We start from the raw sequence: 22183 nt of genomic DNA on the forward strand, positions 1-22183 counted from the left end.
GCGAGTTCCGTGCATTCTTTTGGCGCCAGGCGACTCCAGCTCGTCGCCAAAACTTCTGGGCCGTAGCTTTGCCTGCGCGCCCACGCTCCGGGCTTCTGGACAGGCGTCGCGGCGCCCACGAGTGAAAAGACACCCCTTTTCGGGGCGTGAAGCGGTTAAATCTATGTCACAGCTTCTCACTAACCACTAGCCCGCGCCCTCGGAAAGATGTCTGAGAGAGGCCGCCTCAGCAGCCGCCTCAGCGCACGTGAGACTCTCAGGCGCAGCGTCGGCGAAGAGGCGGGAGCTAGCGGACGCAAACCCAGACCTGCGAAGGGGCGGGGTTCGTGGGCGCATGCGCACAGTCGGAGCACTGGCCAGGCCGTGCCTCCCAAACGGTTTGCAGAGGAAAGGAGAGCGCGTGGCGCCCCGGAACCCGCGCACGCGCCGTAGCCTCGCCCCGCCCGTACGCGCGCGCGCGGCCGGCGCAGCGTCTCCTCTTCAGACCCGCCCCTCTCTTGTATTTCAACTAGAGGAGACAGGCGAGAGCAGGGAAGTGTGGGGCGAGGTGGGCGGGGCGTCGCACGCGAGCGCGGCCAGCAAAAGGAAGGCAGAGGGACCGATCCAAGACAGCGTTACCGCGTAAACACCCAATCGGGAGCCGGCCTGACCCCGCCCCCTACCTTCATGTTATTGGCTAGGAACCCCCATATGGGCGGGGCCGGCCGTGGGGTTGGGGAGGGCAGGGGGCGGGGAGGAGGAGGAAGGCGCTGGCGGGCAGTGATGGCGGCGGGTGATGGGGACGTGAATTTAGGCACCCTGGGGAGTGGCAGCGAGAGCAGCACCGACGGTAGTAGCGAGAGCCCAGGCGGCGCGGGAGCGGCAGCAGAAGGGGGCGGCTGGTCGGCAACGGCGTTGGCGCTTCTGACGGGGGGCGGGGAGATGCTGCTGAACGTGGCGCTGGTGGCGCTGGTGTTGCTGGGGGCCTACCGGCTGTGGGTGCGCTGGGGGCGGCGGGGTCTGGGCGCCGGGGCCGGAGCGGGCGAAGAGAGCCCCGCTGCCTCTTTGCCTCGTATGAAGAAGCGGGACTTCAGCTTGGAGCAGCTGCGCCAGTACGACGGGTCTCGCAACCCGCGCATCCTGCTTGCGGTCAATGGGAAAGTCTTCGACGTGACCAAAGGCAGCAAGTTCTACGGCCCGGGTGAGGAGGAGTTGGAAGGGGAGGGTGAGGACCCCCTGCAGCTCAAGCTCGACCCCCTTCTGATGGGGAGGCCCATGGGCACCGGGTTAGTTTGCCAGCCTTCTCGACATCTGGACCCCCGAACCGTATCTGCCGCACCTGAGACGGCCTGCCCCCCACACGCCCCAGCCGCGGGCCCCACCGGTGTTTACCCCTCGAATTCGGATCCCAGTGTCGCCCGAGCGACACTGAGTTTTCATCTTTTTCCTATCCCATTTCTCCTCTTAGCCTTTTCTTGGGCTGAATTTTTCAAAATCCCTTTAGTTGTCGCCAGTCACGCTGGCCCTCAGCCTTTACTGAGCTTTCTGATTTCTGGAGTCGTTGGGGGGAAAGAAGGAAGATTTCTGAAGTAGGGACCTAAAGTTTTAGACCCTATAATTCATAACTTTCTTTACTTGTGTGTGTGTGTGTGTGTGTGCGCGCGCGAGCGCTTATCCACTAGTTCCCATAAGGCCACGTTTAAGTACACGTAGTTCCAAGTCCTAGCCTTCTAGAACCTATTAAATCCGGTCCCATATGCAGCACCTTGACTTTTTTTAAAAAACCGGTTTTGATACAAAATGCTTTCCAAGATTAACAGTATATGAGGGATGAGGCTGATCAGAATGCAGATCCTAATAAATACTGGCAAGGTTATTCGCCCTGAGTTTTGGAGGTGGAACTCATATACCCAGCAGGCGTTCTTGTCCTGTTTTTCTTTTTTTTTGTAGCAGGAAGGCAAGTATTCAAATACACGTTATCACTTACCTTGTTTTCACTGAGGAGAAAGAACTTTATAAACAGCTATAAATTCCTATCACCATGCACCAGTTCTGCAAGTTAAATGTTTCTAAAGCTTTGCTTTCAGAGAACTGTGTATGTAAGGTGGTTGGTTTAGAAACCCTTCTTTAACAGTGTAGTTATAGCAAACGTTTCAGTTCAGACTCATGGAACCTGTTGGCATGCCATAAAATAGAACAACATTGTACATGCTGGTTGTGTAGTTATTCTGAGCTTTTAAGGCATTACTACAGTCAAAGTAAATAAAATTAGAGACCTATAGTGACCTGTTATTTGAAAGAGGACATCCAAGTCTTAAGGGGTTGGCAAATCTAAAAACAAGTTGGTTTCCTCTAATATATTAGTCCATGGTGTTTATTGACACCTGCAACTATACACCTATGATTTATGTGCTTAGTGGATGGGAAGATATTTTAGAAGTGTTTTGGTTTGTTGTTTGTTGATTGGATTAGAGAGGAGAAATGGGAGATTCTACACCCGGTAACAACAAACATGTTGAACTATATTTCTTAGTTGCTTGTATTTTGTTTATATATTTACATTCAATTCAACCAAGTCACAGATAGCTTATAAAGTACTTGCTTCTTGTATAAAAAAAAAACTAGATGTCTACCCACTCATATCAGCTGAAACAGTTAGTACATTTTTGTTTACTTAAGCAAATGTGGGTAAGACAGTGGGGCCAAAGGACAATATTTAAAGGAACAGACCAAATTAGTTATTTTTTTTTAATCGCGAATTTACACAGTATTATGTATTCAGTGATTAGAAATTGTGTACAGGTTTAGGTTTTTAATACAGAACTTACCCAGACTAAAAATTCTGTTTTTGTAGCCCCTATCTAAACAGACAGTGAAGCAACCAAGTGTTTAGTGCAAAGAAGCCTATCAGTCCTCACACATTAATGCCTTGCCACTATCTGAAAATAGCTAAGAGAGACAGCCATGGACACAATTTGGCAGCACCCAGTGGCAAATGTTCTGCAACAGAAATTTTTAAATTAAGATGAGAGTCATAGTTATAATATAGATAGCCTTTGTGTGGCTTGAGCCAGTGTTCAGTTTTAAGTTAGCTTTCACTGATTTCCATCCAGGTCCTTCCTGATGAACAGGCAAAGTGATACCCCATTATTTCATTCTAAGTAGTTTTGAACAACCTAAACAGATATTTGGAATATTTTTTTATTGAAAGGAACCTTAAAGTTAGCCAGATCAGCTTATGGATTTGGAATGTATTTCACATTAAGAGGAGATCTAACATTTCCCAGAAGTCTTGAAGCAAAATTTTGGGCTATAAAACAAATTCAGTTTTTATTTTAATTTTTTTCATCCTCAAATCAATTAAGGAATTTTGTAGCAGAGTAATTCAGAAGTAAAAATCCTTATATGAGACTTCATAGCTTGAAAGAATGAGTTTAGGGAGTCTAGCCAATATCCACTCCCAGTTCTCAATAATGGTTTTAGAGTTAAAAAATTACTTGTGAGGCTTTTTCTGTGTTGAAGTTATTTTTATTTTTAGTCATAATTTTTAAAGTTTGAGTTCTTAAAAATGTGAATGTTGGCAGTTTAATTTAGTGGAGTAAACAGACATTGGGAAACAATTGGCATTAACTACATTTGTCAATATTAAGTTTAGTAACAGTTCAGGCACTTGGCCAGTGTGTGAGAAAGTGATCATGCAAGAAACAAAGAATATGGGAGGAGAAAGGAAGCAGATTTGTTAAGCAGCTACTACATCAAATCTATTAATTTGTCATCTCCATCTCCGCAATGCTTCAGTGAGGTTAGTGAACATTCCTATCCTTAAGAGAGAGAGCTCGGGGTTTAGGAATTTGGGGTAAATTGGCTTGGATCACACAGACATGGTATTCAAATCCAGATATATTTGACCACAAAGCCTGTCTACTCTATTTCAGATAAACTGCATTCTGAGATATATAGAGAACCTGTTGTTATTTTTATACCCTCTCCTGGTTCCCATAAGGATTTAAAGCCTCAGAGAAACATACTTTCATGGCTTCATGTTGTGCTGTTCAGTATGGTAGCCACAAGCCACATGAATTGAGTTTCTCTGTATTACCCATATTTCAAGTGCCCAAACAGTGCACTTTATAGAGCATTTCCATCTTCCCATCAAGTTCTATTCAATAGCATTGATTCTAGAAGTTAAGGTAGAAGGAGGAGGAAACTCCCATTTGGGGCTTATTATCGTTTAATTTCCAGACAGCTCTAGGAGATAGGTAATTTCCTATTTTACAAATGTGGAAACTGAAACTCAAGAGATTTTGCCCAAAATCACATATCTAGTAAATGGCCAAGCTAGAAATCAAACACACTCTAACTGGCTTCACAGGCTATGCTTCCTACTGTATCACAGCATAATGTAATTTCTTGTTTCCAGCATCGTAATAGATGAGGAAGACTCATCTATCATTTTAAATATTATTAATTATTAATAATTTGGTGTACTATTTCTGCAGTGGGATTCTAGCAAAACTGTTCTTTTATTCTTTAGAATGGCAAGAAATTATACAGTTATAGTTTATAATAGTTTATTCACATTTCTGGTATTAAGATACATAGCTTCCCCCTTATTCCATGTAGAGTATTCTTTGACATAACAAAGCTGTAATTTCTCCAACACACCATTTAAATTCCACTGGAAAGAAAAAGAAGTTTGTAAGAAGTACCCCCATGAGATGCCTAATGTTTAGGAGATGGGGAAAAGGAGTTCATACACCTTTTATGTGTTCTTCCTCCTTTTTTAACTTCATATTCACATGTTAATTTTATTTGTAGTTTGCAAAATTGCAGCTGAAGCAAGAGTTGTAACATATAGACAAACATATTCTTTCACGAATGTCCTGTTGACACTACCAAACTTTGATCCTAGTCTTTTGTTTTGAAGCCAACTGGGTCTGTGTTAGGTCTAATGCCCATGCACATTCATTACCTAACAATCAGGTACAAAGACCAGCTAAGTTTTCTGATGAATTTTGATACTCTGCTCGAATTTATACCAATTTCTTTTCTTTTCTTTTTATTTGGCTGTGCCATGTGGTTTATAAGATCTTAGTTCCCCAACCAGGGATCAGACCCACCCCCTGTATTGGAAGTTCAAAGTCGTAACCACCGGCTTGGCAGGGAATTCCCTTTACTAGTAATTTCTACAGTACCTAGTTGGTTGGCTCCTCTGAGTTCAGCATCATTCCATCATTTTTAATAAAAGAGGGAATTGTATTAAATACTAACACAGAGTATAAAAGGATAGCTTAAAGCATGTATGAGTCCAGAAGATGTTATTCAGGTTGAAGGAAAGGAGTAGATTAACATCTGGAGGTAGCCCTTTTTAAGTTCTTTTCATAGTTCTTTCAACCATGTGGCAAAGGTCACTCATCCCCCACATACATACTTGTGAGATACATCACTAAATAACTGCTGTACAAGAGCCAGCATTTTGTCTCAAGATCAGTTCTCAGAAGAAGTTAACCTGGATTTCATCACACTGTTGCCTAGATAAATGTTTTGAGTAATTCTCTGGGTCTTCAAAACTTGTACTTCCCAGCCCTCATGGAGTTTATGTTCTGTTAAGAAAGATAATAATCATTCAATACATGATTATAATAAAGGACTTTATTTATTAGCATTAGATGGTAAAGAGAAGTACTTATTTATGTTGGTTTGTCAAGGAAGTGGGGATTGATAACTTAAAAACCTGAAGGAACCAGCCTTACAAAGATTGGGTGTATCATTGTTTTGAAACTATCTCACAAAGGTCCGTCTAGTCAAGGCTATGGTTTTTCCAGTGGTCATGTATGAATGTGAAAGTTGGACTGTGAAGAAAGCTGAGTGCCGAAGAATTGATGCTTTTGAACTGTGGTGTTGGAGAAGACTCTTGAGAGTCCCTTGGACTCCAAGGAGATCCAACCAGTCCATTCTAAAGGAGATCAGCCTTGGGTGTTCTTTGGAAGGAATGATGCTAAAGCTGAAACTCCAATACTTTGGCCACCTCATGCGAAGAGTTGACTCATTGGAAAAGACTGTGATGCTGGGAGGGATTGGGGGCAGGAGGAGAAGGGAACAACAGAGGATGAGATGGCTGGATGGCATCACCGACTCAATGGACATGAGCTTGGGTGAACTCCGCGAGTTGGTGATGGACAGGGAGGCCTGCTGCTGCTAAGTTGCTTCAGTCGTATCTGACTCTGTGCGACCCCATAGATGGCTGCCCACCAGGCTCCCCCATCCCTGGGATTCTGTAGGTGAGAATACTGGAGTGGGATTGATAACTTAAACTAAAACCTGAAGGAACCAGCCTTACAAAGATTGGGTGTATCATTGTTTTGAAACTATCTCACAAAGGTCCATCTAGTCAAGGCTATGGTTTTTCCCGTGGTCATGTATGAATGTGGAGTGGGTTGCCATTGCCTTCTCCAATGCATGAAAGTGAAAAGTGAAAGTGAAGTCGCTCAGTCGTGTCCGACTCTTAGCGACCCTGTGGACTGCAGCCTACCAGGCTCCTCCATGCATGGGATTCTGCAGGCAAGAGTACTGAAGTGGGGTGCCATTGCCTTCTCCGAGGGAGGCCTGGCTTGCTGCACTTCATGGGGTCGCAAAGAGTTGAACACAACTGAGCAACTGAACTGAACTGAAGCACTAGATCTAGAACTGATACCATGTTAATCAGAGGAAGAAACATCCTTATCACCTTACTGATTTTCAGATTTGACTTCAGGCTTCATTTGATAAGTATTACCTCAGCAGTTCTTTTTCCATCCTTTTAAGCAATCTTCTGTTTTTTCTTTATAAACAACATTAGCTGGATTTTTAAAAATTGAATTTAATGCCAATACTGTCTTTTAACAACTTAATCAGTTTATATTTTTGGTCACTACTCACATATTTAGATTTATCTCTACTATCTTATTTAGTACTTTCTCTTGTCAGCTTTTCTTTGCCTTCTTTCCCACCGTTTTTTCTTAGATGGATTTTTTTATTCCACTTTTTCTCCCCTACAGATTTTTGTTATTTCATTTTAGTATAGTTGATTTACAGTTGTGTTAATTTCTACTGTATAGCAAAGTGTTTCAGTTACATACATACATACATTCTTTTTCATATTCTTTTCCTTTGTGGTTTCTCACGGGTAAAATATAGTTCTCGGTGCTATATAGTAGTACCTTTTGTTTATCCATTCTCTATATACTAATTTGTATCTGCTCATCCCAAACTCCCAATCTCTGCCACCCCCACTCCACGCATCCCTTGGAAGCCAGAAGTCTGTTCTCTATATTTGGATGTCTGTTTCTGTTTCATATCTCCCTGCTAATTTGGATGCATTCTATTTGTATTCTTTTGGTGACAAGAGTCTTTTCCTTAAATTTTTTCTATAGGCATTGTCACTCTGAACAATATATGAATGTTAACCAGACATTCTTGTACGAATTAGAACTGTCACTTTAAAACACTTTATTGCCATTTGACAGAGTATTTCTTAATATTAAATATACAAAACAATCATGTAGACAAATGTGAATGGTGTCCCCTGGAGTTGTACACAGCCATATGTTGTGGCCTTGGTTAGAAAGCTTTAACTCTAATCCCTCCCCACTCCATTTTCTATGTTATTTCTATTAGACTTAGAGTTTTACTGTAGTTTTTTAAACACTACCCTCAAACTGAATAATAAACTTTTTTCAAATAGCCAATTTTCATTTAAATTTACCAATAGAGTTACCATTTTCTTCATTCACTGTCATTTCTTGCATCTCATACTTTTGTTCAGAGTTCAGTTTTCATTTTAGTGAGGTATGTCCTATAGTTTTGTCACTGATAGAAAAAAAAAATCAGTTTCTATCTGCCCTCACTCAGGAATTATAGTACAGATCCAGGTCCAGTTCAGTCGTGTCCCAACTCTTTGTGACCCTATGGACTGCAGCATAAGCCTTTCTGTCCATCACCAACTCCCGGAGTTTATTCAAACTCATGTCCATTAAGTCAGTGATGCCATCTAACCATCTCATCCTCTGTCCCCTTCTCCTCCTGCTTTCAGTCTTTCCCAGCATCAGGGTCTTTTCAAATGAGTCAGCTCTTCGCATCAGGTAGCCAAAATATTGGGAGTTTCAGCTTCAACATCAGTCCTTCCAGTGCACACCCAGGACTGAACTCCTTTAGGATGGACTGGTTGGATCTCCTTGCAGTCCAAGGGACTCTTAAGAGTCTTCTCCAACACCACAGTTCTTTGGTGCTCAGCTTTCTCTATAATCCAACTCTCAAATCCATACATGACTACTGGAAAAACCATAGCCTTGACTAGACGGACCTTTGTTGACAAAGTAATGTCTCTGCTTTTTAATATGCTGTCTAGGTTGGTCATAACTTTCCTTCCAAGGAGCAAACATCTATTTATTTCATGGCTGCAGTGGCCATCGGCAGTGATTTTGGAGCCCAAAAAAGTAGTCTGTCACTGTTTCCATTGTTTCCCCATCTATTTGTCATGAAGTGATGGGACCTGATGCCATGAACTTGGTTTTTACTTTAACAATGCAAACCTTTAACAATATTTTAATATATTGAGAGCCTTCCTTATGAGTATATCATTTAATAGTCCACTTTTAATGAATATTTGTTTCCAGTTTCTTATTACATACATGCATGCATGCTCAGTCACTTTAGTCATGTCCAACTCTTTGTGATCCTATAGACTGTAGCCCACCAGGCTCCTCTGTCCATGGGATTTTCCAGGCAAGAATACTAGAGTGGATTGCCATTTCCTCCTCAAGGGGAACTTTCCTACCCAGGGATCAAACCCATGTCTGCCAGAGCCTTCTGCATTGCAGGCAGATTCTTTATCTACTGAGCCACCTGGGAAGCATGGTATCATGTGCATACCATTTCAAAATGTTATTAAAATCATAATTATCTATTAAGTGAATTCCTAGAAGTAAAACTACTGAGTCTTATGTTATGGACCTTTTTAATTTGGATACTTCTTTCTAAATTGCCCTGCAGAGATGTTGGACCAATTTACAATCACATGAAAATGCCTATTTCTCACTCTCTTGCAAAAAATGTGATATAAAATTTTTTGGTCTTTGTCAATCTGAGAAGTTAAAATAATATTTCAATATTATTTTAATTTACATTTCTCTTTTTCTCAGTGAATTTTGGTTAGGTACATTTGGAATTTATTTAAGATGTGAGGTAAGCATCAACTTTTGTTTTTGTTTTCTAACAGTGGGCTGTTCAGTTATTGCAACACCATTTATAGAAAACTTTTTCTTCCCTAATACTTGTAGTTAGGAGATTATCTAGTTTGACCTCCACAATTTTAGGCATGTAAAATTTGCCTCAAATGTAGAGTGTGGCCTCGAACCCAAGTATCTTGGCTTGGAAGAGGTATTCTTCCAGTTTTACCATGCTGCCTTCCCTTTAAAAGTCCTGGGAGTTCCTAGAACCAAGTATAAAAAAGATGTATTAGTTGGATTTCATTTAATCACTTTCATATATGGTTTGATTTGTTCCTAGGTCCATTATAACCATATTTGGAATAAATTACTCAGTGTGCATATGTGCTCAGTTGTGTCTGATGCTTTGCGACCCCATGGAATGTAGCCTTCCAGCTTTTCTGTCCGTGGGATTTTCCATGCAAGAATACTGGATTGGGTTGCCATTCCCTTCTCCAAGGATCTTCCTGACCCAGGGATCTAACTTGCATCTCCTCCATCTTCTACATTGGCAGGTGGATACTTCACCACTGAGCCACCTGGGAAGCCCTATACCAAGTATTATTAGATTTTTTGTTTTTAACTTGCTTTAATAATCACAGAAGACTATTGTCAAAACACGCCAGAAAACTAGGCTGTTTAACTTTTAATGAATTAAAGTTTGTCTCTGAGCACTATGGTTTTTATACCATGAAAATAAATATTCCTTCTGGAATTTTCTTCTCTTCATAAATACTAATGTATTCATAGATACATAATCACCCTAGTAGAAAATTATCTCTTACGTATCTTAGATGTTTGCTTTCTCCTGGAGTTTTTTGCTCATTAGTGTTTTATGATAACCATATGTTGTTCCCTTTTCAAAAATATGTCACTCCATTATATTTGATTGTATGATAGTAAGCAGTTTCAGGATGTAATAATTGGTAGATTTATTGATTTTTGAACTTTATAAAAATTTTTATCATAAGTTGTGTTAACTCTTAAAACTATTAATGAAATCTGGATTCTAACTAGTATAATGTCTTTTTGGTATATTTAACAGTATCATGGAAGTAAGATTTATCTGTAAAATGATGTCCTAGAATATTTGTTTTATAAATACATTTAAAAGAATCTGTCTTGGCTAAATAATTGGGTTCATTTTTTGTAGCAAGAATATTCTTGAAATAGTAAATCTAGTTTTATATCAGCATTATATTTTAGTTTTTTAGAAGGCAAGAGTTTAATTCTCTTATTATTACTGAAATGTTAATGTTTAAATGAACCTTAATAGTTAAAACAATCTGATTAGTTTATATAAGCTAGCCTTTTAATTTTTTTTTTTTATAAATTATACCATACCAAAAGACCTAAGAGCATTTAAAATGTGCTTTCCTTAGGTAGCTCTCTGTTGTTATAGTATTATGGATAGCCAAGAGTAGTCACCAAAATATTAGAATCATAACATTTAGGTCAGTTATATAAGGGAGTAGTGGAAAGGGGAGGTATCACTGAACTCTCAGATATGATTCAGGTTGTGTTAGGGATGCAGAGGAATAAACTTTAACTGGACTTCAAATCCTCCTTTCTCAGCAGGTCATCCTTTTCCAACTCTAGTTCTTAGTCTTAATATGACATTCTTTATGATCTTACAGGAAAAAGAAAACTATTTTCAAGAAGACCTTTTCAGAAGTTAAATGCTTCCTGTAGGAAATTTGAAATACGTGGAGAGGTCATTCTTTTCAATAGTTAACAGAACATCATTTTGTCTAGGATTAGGCTTGCATGATTAACTGTTGCCTCTAGTCCACTCTTAAGTTAGTCAAACCAAAAAACAGCATTCCCTCTTAGGGAAGTTGGCAGGAAATTTTACTAAAGAATACACTGGTATGTTATCCATATACTCAAAGATGGAGGTTCTTATGACTTCTGTTCTTATAGTGATCTTTTCGTCTCTCCTTTTTACCATTTGGATGTGTTTAAGGTTGATGAAGTATCCTCAAGTAGATTGAATTTTGTAGACCAGGCAGGTAAATATTATATAACATAATGCTAAGAAAAGCTGTTGTTTTCTACAGCTTTTTTTGGTTAATGTTCTTCCATTTTAAGAGGTATTTTAAAATAGCCATTCCCCTGAAATTTTTTGATTAGTGAAATGCTCTAGTTTTCAGGGTTGTCATTTCACCTTTGGGTTTGTGGGTCCTCTGTGTTTTCTCAAGATGTACTGTGTTCGGTGTAGTAGGAAAAGTGGTTGATTCTGTTAGTAATTTTAGGCAAGTGATTGAATACCTTTGCATCTTTTCATCTGCCAAGAAGGGAGGGCAAAACTATCCCTTCTACTTTGCGATACTATGAGAAGGAAGTGAGATTACAAGGAAATTCTTGAAAAAGTTGAAATTCTCATTTTCTATTTGTTTTTTATAGCCTTAATCAGTTTTATTTTTTCTTTTGTGTTTGACTCATCACTGTTTTAAGTTTGTAAGCATTGGTCCAGTCAGCATTAAGATTTTTTTGGTCATTATTGTTTCTTAAGAAACTATTAGTGTTTTATATGTATATATATTTTTTCCATCTCTTGAAAACAGCCATTGCCACATGGAGTTATACCACAGAAAAACTAAACTGCTTTAAGGTGGACCACTTTTCTTTCCCTCAGGACTGTTCTCGCTTAATTTCAGTGTTGGATTTTTTTTTTAAACTTGCTTAGTTTTAAAAGTTAATGTTAGGAATTCCCTGGCAGTCCAGTGGTTAGGACTCAGTGCTTTCACTGCTGGTGCTGGGTTCAGTCTCTGGTTGGGGTCTTGCAAGCCACATGGCTTGGTCAAGAAAAGCAAACGTTAACATTTCTCATTTTAAAAAAAAAAGAAATAATGTCATTTGCAGCAACATGATTGGGCCTGGAGATTATCATAAATGAAGTAAGTCAGAAATACCATATGCTATCACTTACATGTGAAATCTTTAAAAATGATGCAAATGACTTACTAATAAATACAGACAGAAAACAAGTTTATGGTTACCAAAGGGGATGAGGGGAGAATAAATTACGAGTTTGGGCTTAATATATATACACTACTATATAAAAGCTTCCCTGGTAGTTCACTGCCTGCAATACAGGATACCTGGTTTCAATCCCTGGGTTGGGAAGATCCCCTAGAGAAGGAAATGGCAGCCCACTCCAGTATTCTTGCCTGGAGAATCCCATGAACAGAGGAGCCTGGCAGACTACAGTCCATGGGGTCACAAAGAGACACAACTGAGCGACTAAGCACAAGCACAATATAAAAAACAGGTAAACAAGGACCTAGTATAGCACAAGGAACTAGACTCAACATCTGTAATAACCTGTAATGAAAAAGAATCTATATATACTTTTTAAAAATCACATTTTTAAAAGAATTACTTTGCTGTACACTTGAAACTAACACAGCATTATAAATTAACTATACTTACATTTTTTTTAAAAAGTCAATGTTTCTCCAAATCAACTCCAATTAAAGAACTTCAGATTTTACTTTGTAAATAGAAATTTACTACTATTTACTATTTACTCTGTTCAGTTCAGTTCAGTCACTCAGTCGTGTCCAACTCTTCGTGACCCCATGGACTGCAGCATGCCAGCCTTCCCTGTCCATCACCAGCTCCCAGAGTTCACTCAAACTCACGTCTGTCGAGTCGGTGATGCCATCCAGCCATCTCATCCTCTGTCGTCCCCTTCTCCTCCTGTCCTCAATCCCTCCCAGCATCAGAGTCTTTTCCAATGAGTCAACTCTTTGCATGAGGTGGCCAAAGTACTGGAGTTTCAGCTTTAGCATCATTCCTTCCAAAGAAATCCCAGGGCTGATCTCTTTCAGAATGGACAGGTTGGATCTCCTTGCAGCCCAAGGGACTCAAGAGTCTTCTCCAACACCACAGTTCAAAAGCATCAGTTCTTTTGATGGCGCTCAGCTTTCTTCACAGTCCAACTCTTGTGACTGTCATCCATACATGACTACTGGGAAAACATAAATAGTATTAAATTTCTTTATCTTAAACATTTTAATACCTTTTTGAATGTCAGTTGAGATGATGGGCAATGTTTGAAAGTTACCAATATTGACCAGTTGTAAGTAGTGTCCCATTTTCTTATATAGAAGACAAATTTAGAAATAGAAAATGGTACCTAAGTTTATATTAATGGGTTTCCCTGGTGGCTCAGATGGTAAAGCGTCTGCCTGCAATGCAGGAGACCTGGGTTCGATCCTGGGTCAGGGGTTTATGTTAATTAATAGGTATATCCATTCAGTGAGAAAATACATAACGATTAAATGAGAATTGTGATATTCAGCTAATGTTAAGGAGCAATATGGAAAGTACTTAAGAATGGGAAAGCAGGATAAAAAAGTACTTTACTGGAAGTATTACCTTTATTTTTCTGTTAATATATTATTGCTTAACAATGGTCCTTAAATTTATTGCTGAGGCTCCTTTTTTGTTCCATACAATAAACTTTTAGAGAATGAATTTTCCTAACTCATTCCTAAAACTCATTAGTTTTCCTAAGTAACCCAGTGAGCTTTATAGTGCAGTGTTCACTGTAGTTCAAACTAAGGTTCATAAATGTTTAGAAATTTTTGAATTTTCTTCTTAAAGGTATAGATGCTTTTCTGACACATAACCTTCTATAATCATTATTTTACTCATTTAAAAATCAGGGAATTTCCTTTTTTTTGTACTGTGTTCTTCTCATTAGAAAATACTTCACTCTGTTAAATGGACAGTAACTTTTTTCACTGACCACTCTGTGGGTCATAATAGTTAAGCAAGCAAATTTGGTCTTTAAACTGTTTTCTCTGCATTTCTTTTGTCATGTATTGATAACTTTTCAGACTCAGGAAAGAAATTTTTATATATAAAATCATGTATTTTGTAAATGTTATTTATTAGCACATAATTCTTCAGTCACTCAGTCGTGTCCGACTCTTTGCAACCCCATGAATTGCAGCACACCAGGCCCCCTATCCATCACCAACTCCTGGAGTTCACTCAAACTCACGTCCATTGAGTCAGTGATGCCATCCAGCCATCTCATCCTCTGTCGTCCCCTTCTCCTCCTGCCCCCAATCCCTCCCAGCATCAGAATCTTTTCCAATGAATCAACTCTTCACATGAGGTGGCCAAAGTATTGGAGTTTCACCCTTAGCATCAGTCCTTCCAAAGAACACTCAGGATTGATCTTCTTTAGAATGGACTGGTTGGATCTCCTTGGAGTCCAAAGGACTCTCAAGAGTCTTCTCCAACACCACAGTTAAAAAGCATCAGTTCTTCAGCGCTTAGCTTTCTTCACAGTCCCAACTCTCACATCCATACATGACCACTGGAAAAACCATAGCCTTGACTAGACGGACCTTTGTTGGCAAAGTAATGTGTCTGCTTTTGAATATGCTATACAAGGAGTAAGCGTCTTTTAATTTCATGGCTGTTTTCACCATCTGCAGTGATTTGGGGGCTCAAAAACATAAAGTCTGACACTGTTTCCACTGTTTCCCCATCTATTTCCCATGAAGTGATGGGACCAGATGCCATAATCTTAGTTTTCTGAATGTTGAGCTTTAAGCCAAGTTTTTCACTCTCTTTCACTTTGATCAAGAGGCTTTTTAGTTCCTCTTCACTTTCTACTTCTTAAAACGTTTTAAACAGGGAAATCTACATGGTCTGTTCTACAAACTAAGATGAAGAAAAAATTAACTCTTAAAAGATTTATATTATAAATATTGTTTTTTAAATAGCCAGACTTGGGAATCCTCTGGCAGTCCAGTGGCTAGGACTCTTAACTGCTGAGGGCCCAGGTTCAATCCCTGTTCAGGGAACCTAGGATCCCACAAGCTGTGTGGCATGGCTAAAAATAAATAAGTAGCCAGGCTTAACCAGTTAAATGAAGTAAAACTTTCCTCTCCATTCCCCAGAAACATTACTACTGTTAAGTACTTGGTTTCTATTCTTCCTGGTGCTTTTTTCGTGCATATACAAATACGGGTTAAATGTGCATGTATGTGTATCTTTTTTTAGTTCAAAGGAGGTCATACATACTACGGACTTCTCTGATGGCCCAGTGGTTAAGACTAGGCTGCAGGGGGCATGGGTTGGATCTCTGGTCCAGGAACTTAAGTTCCCACATGCCATACAGTGCAGCCAAAAAAGAATAAAAATAAAACTAACTAAATGAATCATACTGTGTAATCTAATTGCTTTTTTCAGTTACTATATCATAGACTGTGCATCTGTACATACAGAGTTACCTCATTCTTTTTTATAGCCATGTACTATTTCATTAATGACCTATGATTTATGTAAGCAAATTCTTGATACAGAAAATTCGGTTGTTTGGATTTTTGTCTGTTAGTATGTGTTTATTTTGTTCCTACTTTCTGTCAGGCACTGTGGTAAGCATTGAAGATACAGAGATGTGCAAGAGAGTTGCTGCTCTCAAGGACACACTTTGGGAATGACTTGCTTCTGGTAGCCATTCCTCCCTAGACAAGGTGGTTCCTGATTCTTTACACTAATTATTTTGTGTCCTTATAGCCATATATGTATCCAGCCAGTGTTCTGCTGATTCTTTTTAGATGCCACAACTAATTAACAGTAACCAATAAGGCATCGTTTTCCCTCAAGGAAACTGGCTTCCAAACCTAACTCTTCTAGGTTTCCTCTTTACTCTAATACCCCACAGTCTTCATCTTTAAATAGTTTTTTTTTAATATCTAAAGTAATTGAAATCTAAATTTTCAGTGAAAAACTTTACTTTGGTCAAAAGGTGGATTTCTAAGAAATTTCTTCTCATTATCCTTTTTGGTGTCTGGGCATGTTTTGAAATTAAGGCTGAGTACCAGATAAGAGACATGAAGTTTCTTTTATTTGACATTTTCCTTTGAGACATTCTAAAATATTTTTAGATAATCTGAATAATTTCTTTTTTTTCCCCAGCGGGTCCATATGGAATATTTGCTGGTAGGGATGCCTCCAGAGGACTGGCAACATTTTGCCTAGATAAAGATGCACTTAAAGATGAATATGATGATCTCTCAGATTTGAATGCTGTACAAATGGAGAGTGTTCGAGAATGGGAAATGCAGTTTAAAGGTACCTTCATTTTGTTGGGTTCTTTACAAATACTAAATTTATGGCCAAAGAAAGTACATACCATTGCATTACTCCTTAAGAGTCTAAGGATGCTATCTGTTTTCGTTGCCATCATTAGTTGATGAGAAGCATAGTTAACTATCAAAATGACTGTTACATGTGCTTATTGTTAATAAAATCCATATTTAAAAATTCACTTGTTACAAACTGTAAAATTTACAAAACTTGTGACACCTTTAGTCTTATAAGTCTTGTTCATTAAGATAAGAGTTTTTTAAACATAGGTTCATATTTAAAACTGAGTTGATTACTGATACTGAATTTTAGTTTATTTTTAAGTGATTTAATTTATCTTACCTTCAGACCATAAAGGAAAAATGTCATTCTCGCTCATTATATGCTTGTGACATCAGTTTTTACTGCCTCAGTGAACACTCTGGACTGCTACTTATGTGACTTATGGATCCCTTGAACTATCTCTTCTGGCTTCTTGGCACTTGTACTGGTTCTGCTAAACCAAGCAGTCCTCCTATTTCATCCTCTTGATTTGTCAGTTAATTCACTTAAACTCAGTTCAGAATCCTGACCAAGAAATGACTAAATATTACCATGAACATAACAATGGGCATAACAGCGTTCTAAATTAAACACATGGTAACATAAAAACAAGTCACAAACAAAAACATGTCACATCTAAGAGAGTTTAATAGGAGAAAGAAAAATAATATACTGAGAGTCACATACCGGGACCTCGAAGAACACAAGATAATAAGTAACAAGTGAATTTTCATCTGTTCGTTTGGTTTGTTTTCTTAGGGACTACTACGTGTGTCACATTTTCTCCCCAAGAATATGTCCAGGTTGGATTTACTTTCCATGTGATTTTCCACCTCATATTCTTCTCCCTACTTCTTTAGCCCCAGGAAAGTCACCATTGACTTTTTTAAGATCTTCTCACTGTTGGAAATACCCTGTGTTGCCACCTTATTTATTTAATTACAATAATTACAGTTACTTTGGGTTATTAAATTTAAAGATCTGCTCTGAGACTCAGTGCACATTAGAGGTAAACCAGTCATCAGATGTATTCTAAGAGCCTGGCCTGGGTCCTGGACTCACATATATTTTTAAAATATCTTCAAGTGATTCTGAGGCAGTGTCCTTGATTAAGAACTGGTTGTATGAAACACTTGCCTCCAAAGCACAAATCCGAAACTTTATAAGTTCCCTGATCCTGTTTTCTTTTGTTCAAGCCTTACATGAGTATAAAAAGATGGGACAAGGTAAATGATACAGAAAACTTACCTTATTCTCTATGACTAAAAGAATCATACACCTTCCCTGCTGTATAATGGAATCATGAAACAAATTTGATTGCTACTGATTTTCTTTTGATGTATCTTTCAGAAAAATATGATTATGTAGGCAGACTCCTAAAACCAGGGGAAGAACCGTCAGAATATACAGATGAAGAAGATACCAAGGATCACAATAAACAGGATTGAACTTTGTAAACAACCAAAGTCAGGGGCCTTCAGAACTGCAATTCTTATTCCCTTTCACAGAATGTCCAGCATCTTTGGGTTTGGTTCACCTGCTGCAAAAAACATTCAACAGATTGTACAAGCTACATGAGTCTCACTATGAAGATTTGAATACTAGACATTATGTGTGCTGCCAGACTCATTTGTTGCAGTTATTTGTAATGTCTGGTGGGGCTTCATCCTGAAAGGAAGGAGACAGGGATATTTTTAAAGAGCAAGAGAGTCACAAGATTACTTTCTCCTTTTTTTCTTTCCTTTTTTTTTTTTTAATCAAAGACAACCTGATATGTATTTGCTACTTGAGTATATAAGAGATTTTTTTGAAATCTCTTAAAAAAACACACACACACAGCAAGGAATTCCTATTTCATGTGCTGTGTTTTTGTTTTAGCAGTGAGAAAGAGGAGACCTGGGCAGGAGAGGTTAGGGTGTGCATCAATTTTAAGTAGTTAAGGCTACTGAAACATTAAAATGATAAATGTGAATCCCAAGCTTTTCTTTTTGGGTTTTGTCAGGGAAAAGAAGAAAACCTTTATTTCTAAAAAATCTTTGGAAATTAGAAGAATGGATTTCAGGTGGATTTAAGTCAAAGCTAATTCCTCAACAGCAAGATCATTTGAAACTAGTTTTTATCCCTTTCCTTCCCCTAGATCAAATCAATATTAATTGTGCCTTATTTCACTTACATAGACTTGAATTATTTTTAGGGAAAGCCCCTATGTGAATTCTGAAGTCACTACAAGCAGCATTGAGACTGAAGTTGGAATATTCTGTTGACTGCAAAACCTTGATGTCATTCTGTGTATATAGAATGTAAAAGGAATATTCAGTGTTACTGCCATATATATGTTAATATACACAAACTTCATTAGCATTATAATGGCCAAATGTATTCCCCCATGCTTTTCTCTTTTCAAAAGAAAAAATTTGAAAAACAAATCAACAACTCTGTCCCCTAACAGCTGCCTAATTTTAAGAGTCTTGACTCTCACATCTCACTGGTGTGGGTGCAGGGGCTGTAGTATGGATGTTGTGTGGGTGTGTCTTGAGTGTGTGTGAGAGCGCCTTGGAAGGGACTCTGCAGATACTGTAAATACCCGTACCCTTTTAATAAAGCATGTACAATAAACCAAAATAAGCTTGAGTTGGACTTTATATACAAACTAAACCAGTGCATTATAATATGGTAGTCAAGATTGTGTATTTGATTCAAGATAAGGAAAAATATTGGAATGAAAGGCAGGCACTGGTTAACCAAGTTGTACACATTGTACCACATTCACTGTAACTTTAGGAAGAAATTCCACTTTGTGGAACATTCTCAAGAGATCTGAGATTATTCAGGTAAGAATTGATATATTAAAATGTACATATTTTTACTTTATATTTTGATGCCAACTGATTATACTAGAAGTAATAGCACTTCAGGTGGTAGTTACTGAACACAAAACAATAAAGGATATTATACTGATAGGTTTTAAATTCTGTTGTTTGAAAATGCTCTTACTAAAAAGCCCTATATATGTCTATCATTTGATTTCATCTTATCATGACTGTTTAGGTTCTTAATTGGAGACAAGTTATACCCAAAAAGACCATTTTATTTAATAAGTCACCAGTTAGAGAAAAGAATTCTCCTGCTGTATGAGTATAATATGCAGAAGCCATCAAAGAAAGAGGAAGTTTTAATTGCAATAATAAGCTAAAGTATGTAAAATACTACATTCTGTTGTACTCAGTCTTGGAATGTTTTGTAGAAAATGATGAGTTTCAGCCAAATCTTTGCTGAAGGCTGGTTGCAACAACTGAAGAGTGTTGTAATGCTTTGTGTGTTTTTATGTAAAATATTTTCTAAACAGATTTGTTAAAAGTACGTGTCCTCTGGAGTAAATTGATATGGAGATATATATATATAATAGATCATTTCAGCCTAAAGTTAAGTAAATTTACAGTTGTGAATAGAGAAACCCTAAATATTCATGCAGTAAAAATTATGCAGTCTGTTAAGAAAAATGATTAATTTTGTGTTTTGGACTTGAAATAAACAGTGTTCTATGGACAATTCCTCAATTTCAGTTGAGTGTTCTCATTCTCAGGTAGTTTGATGGGCAGTCATCGAGTATGGGGATGGGAGCTGTGGTGACTGGTGGTGCTGCTGTTTCTCCCTCCCCACCTCCCTTAACCACTATTTCCCCAACCTTCCTGGTTATTAGAACCACTGGAGGTGCTTAAAATTCAAATTCTTGGTCCGCAGTCCAAACCTGCCACCCAGTGAGCCAGAATGGAAAAAGTGAGTCTCGGACTGTAAGGAGTCCCTTGGGTAATGCTTATAATCAGGCACAGTTGAGAGCACCACACCAGTCTTTTCAAGTTATACAGCTGACCTTTGAACAACAAGGGTTTGAACTGTGTGAGTCCACTTTTATGCAGTATTACTATATGCAATAAATATTACAGAACTTTATGATCCACATTTGGTTGAATTTGTGGACGTGGAACTGTAGAATTCAGAGGGCTGTAAGGGGAATTTCTGTCAGCACAGGTTGGTACCTGTAAATCTCCACATAATGTTCAAAGTTCAGCTGAATTGTCTTTGTCTTCTACTTGAAAGAGACAACCTTTGGACAATTTTGATCTGATTCCCTGTATTTGTTTTTTTGTTTAATTACCTAAACGTCCATAGTGGTTCTGAGTGAAAAATGAGATTTCACATAAAAATGTGTGTGATTTTTTAAAATAATTTTATTCTCTTCAGTTTTTTTTTTTTTTTTTTGATAGTGTCTTTAAGTTGGCATTATGTTTCCCAAATAAAGACTATCCTGTATGTACTAGCCAGTTTCTCTTCATTAGAAAGTGAACCCATTCATATTACAGGTCAAGTTTTTTAAAACTTTGACTATGGTGCACGTTTTCCTGACAGTGATTCTACCTGCCTTCTTTGAAATCTGCAAAGTCTAACACATTTATCCCCACCTATGATCTAGAAAGCAAAAGTTAATATGTTGAACTAGTACTGGGGGAAATTATTCTGTTGAAAACGAGATAAATCAGACTCTCGTCACCCAAGTAGCCTGTTTATGTCTTGATAACTGAGAAGTGCAACACATTGCTAGAAATAGATATTGCTGGCATATTAACAGTGTATAGCCTTGCTTACACTGTGTTTATGGATTAGAATAAGCTGAAGGAGGAAACTTTAATTTGCAGACACCTGTACCCCAATACTCATAGCAGCATTGTTGACAATAGCCAAGACATGGAAGTAACCTAAATGACTTATCAATAGATGAATGAATAAAGATGGGATATATATACATGGAATACTACTCAACCATAAAAGGGATGAAATAATGCCTTTTGCAGCAACATGGATGGACCTAGAAATTATCCTATTAGCTGAAGTTATATGTGGAATCTGAAAAGATGATATAAATGAAATTTGCAAAACAGACCTACAGACATGGAAAATAAACATGGTTACCAAAGGGGAAGGGAGGAGGGAATAAGGTGTCTAATTAACATATACACATATAAAAGAGATAAATAACAAGGACCTGTAAAGCACCAAGAAGTATATTCAATAGTTTATAACAACCTATAATTTGAAAAAGTGTATATACATAATGTATATGTATAACTGAATCTATCGTACACTTGAAACAACATTGTAAATTATACTTCAGTTTCTTAATGATTTAAAAAAGCTGGGTAATAATTTATTAAATGTGTAAGTTGCTTTGAGCATAATGAAAAGTTACTGAAATGAGCATGGTTCTTTTCTTCTAATGAATTAAAAGTAGCAAATGTTCATTGATAGCTTTTGAGTATGTATGTTCCATGTAGGTCAGCTATCAATCTGCTAGGTGATAGTAACCACAGAGTATGATCTATTTGTTGTGGCAAGGAAGTTCAAATGAAAACAAAATGAAATTTTGTTTTTAGGCAAAATTCATCATTCCCAGGCAATGTCAGAAAAGCATGAAAGTTCTCAGACACACTTGTGAGTTAGGTTTCTGATGAGACTGGGCTAGATATTTCAGGTTTGCATTTGTTCTGCCATCAATGGTGACAGAACATTAGGAGTGCCTATGATCACTCCATTCAAGAAAGCACTTAACATGCTGTGAACACTTTATTCACAAGAGATTTTTGTTTTACTGTATCTACAGAGTCCAACTAAACCAAATTGTAAAGTTTAGTGTAAGAAAACTGGTAAATTGTTGCATTTTTCTTTTGCAATCATGATTTTTAGTGGCTGCATAGTATTGTTAGTGAAAATGCAGGTTATTACATGGTATGCTGCCAGTTGGG

At 38.1% G+C, this 22183-nt stretch overlaps 1 protein-coding gene across 1 annotated transcript; it reads left to right on the forward strand.

The window, feature by feature from the left end:
* The first annotated feature begins 717 nt into the window (after positions 1–717).
* PGRMC2 (progesterone receptor membrane component 2) lies at positions 718–19942 on the forward strand. The gene is made up of 3 exons (XM_040250533.1): positions 718–1180; positions 16173–16328; positions 17736–19942. Exons 1-3 carry the CDS (start codon positions 763–765, stop codon positions 17831–17833), a joined length of 672 nt encoding a protein of 223 aa, XP_040106467.1. The 5' UTR covers positions 718–762; the 3' UTR covers positions 17834–19942.
* Positions 19943–22183: the final 2241 nt, after the last annotated feature.

This window comes from Oryx dammah, unplaced genomic scaffold, assembly GCF_014754425.2.
Source record: "Oryx dammah isolate SB20612 unplaced genomic scaffold, SCBI_Odam_1.1 HiC_scaffold_12, whole genome shotgun sequence".
In the NCBI taxonomy this organism is placed as follows: Eukaryota; Metazoa; Chordata; class Mammalia; order Artiodactyla; family Bovidae; genus Oryx; species Oryx dammah.

Bases quoted from the DNA above. Each gene is read 5' to 3' on its own strand.
- PGRMC2 (XM_040250533.1), top strand. From the start codon at position 763: ATGGCGGCGGGTGATGGGGACGTGAATTTAGGCACCCTGGGGAGTGGC. The intron at 1,181-16,172 runs GTGAGGAGGAGT...TTTTTTCCCCAG, and splicing joins CAGCAAGTTCTACGGCCCGG to CGGGTCCATATGGAATATTT. The intron at 16,329-17,735 runs GTACCTTCATTT...TGTATCTTTCAG, and splicing joins ATGGGAAATGCAGTTTAAAG to AAAAATATGATTATGTAGGC.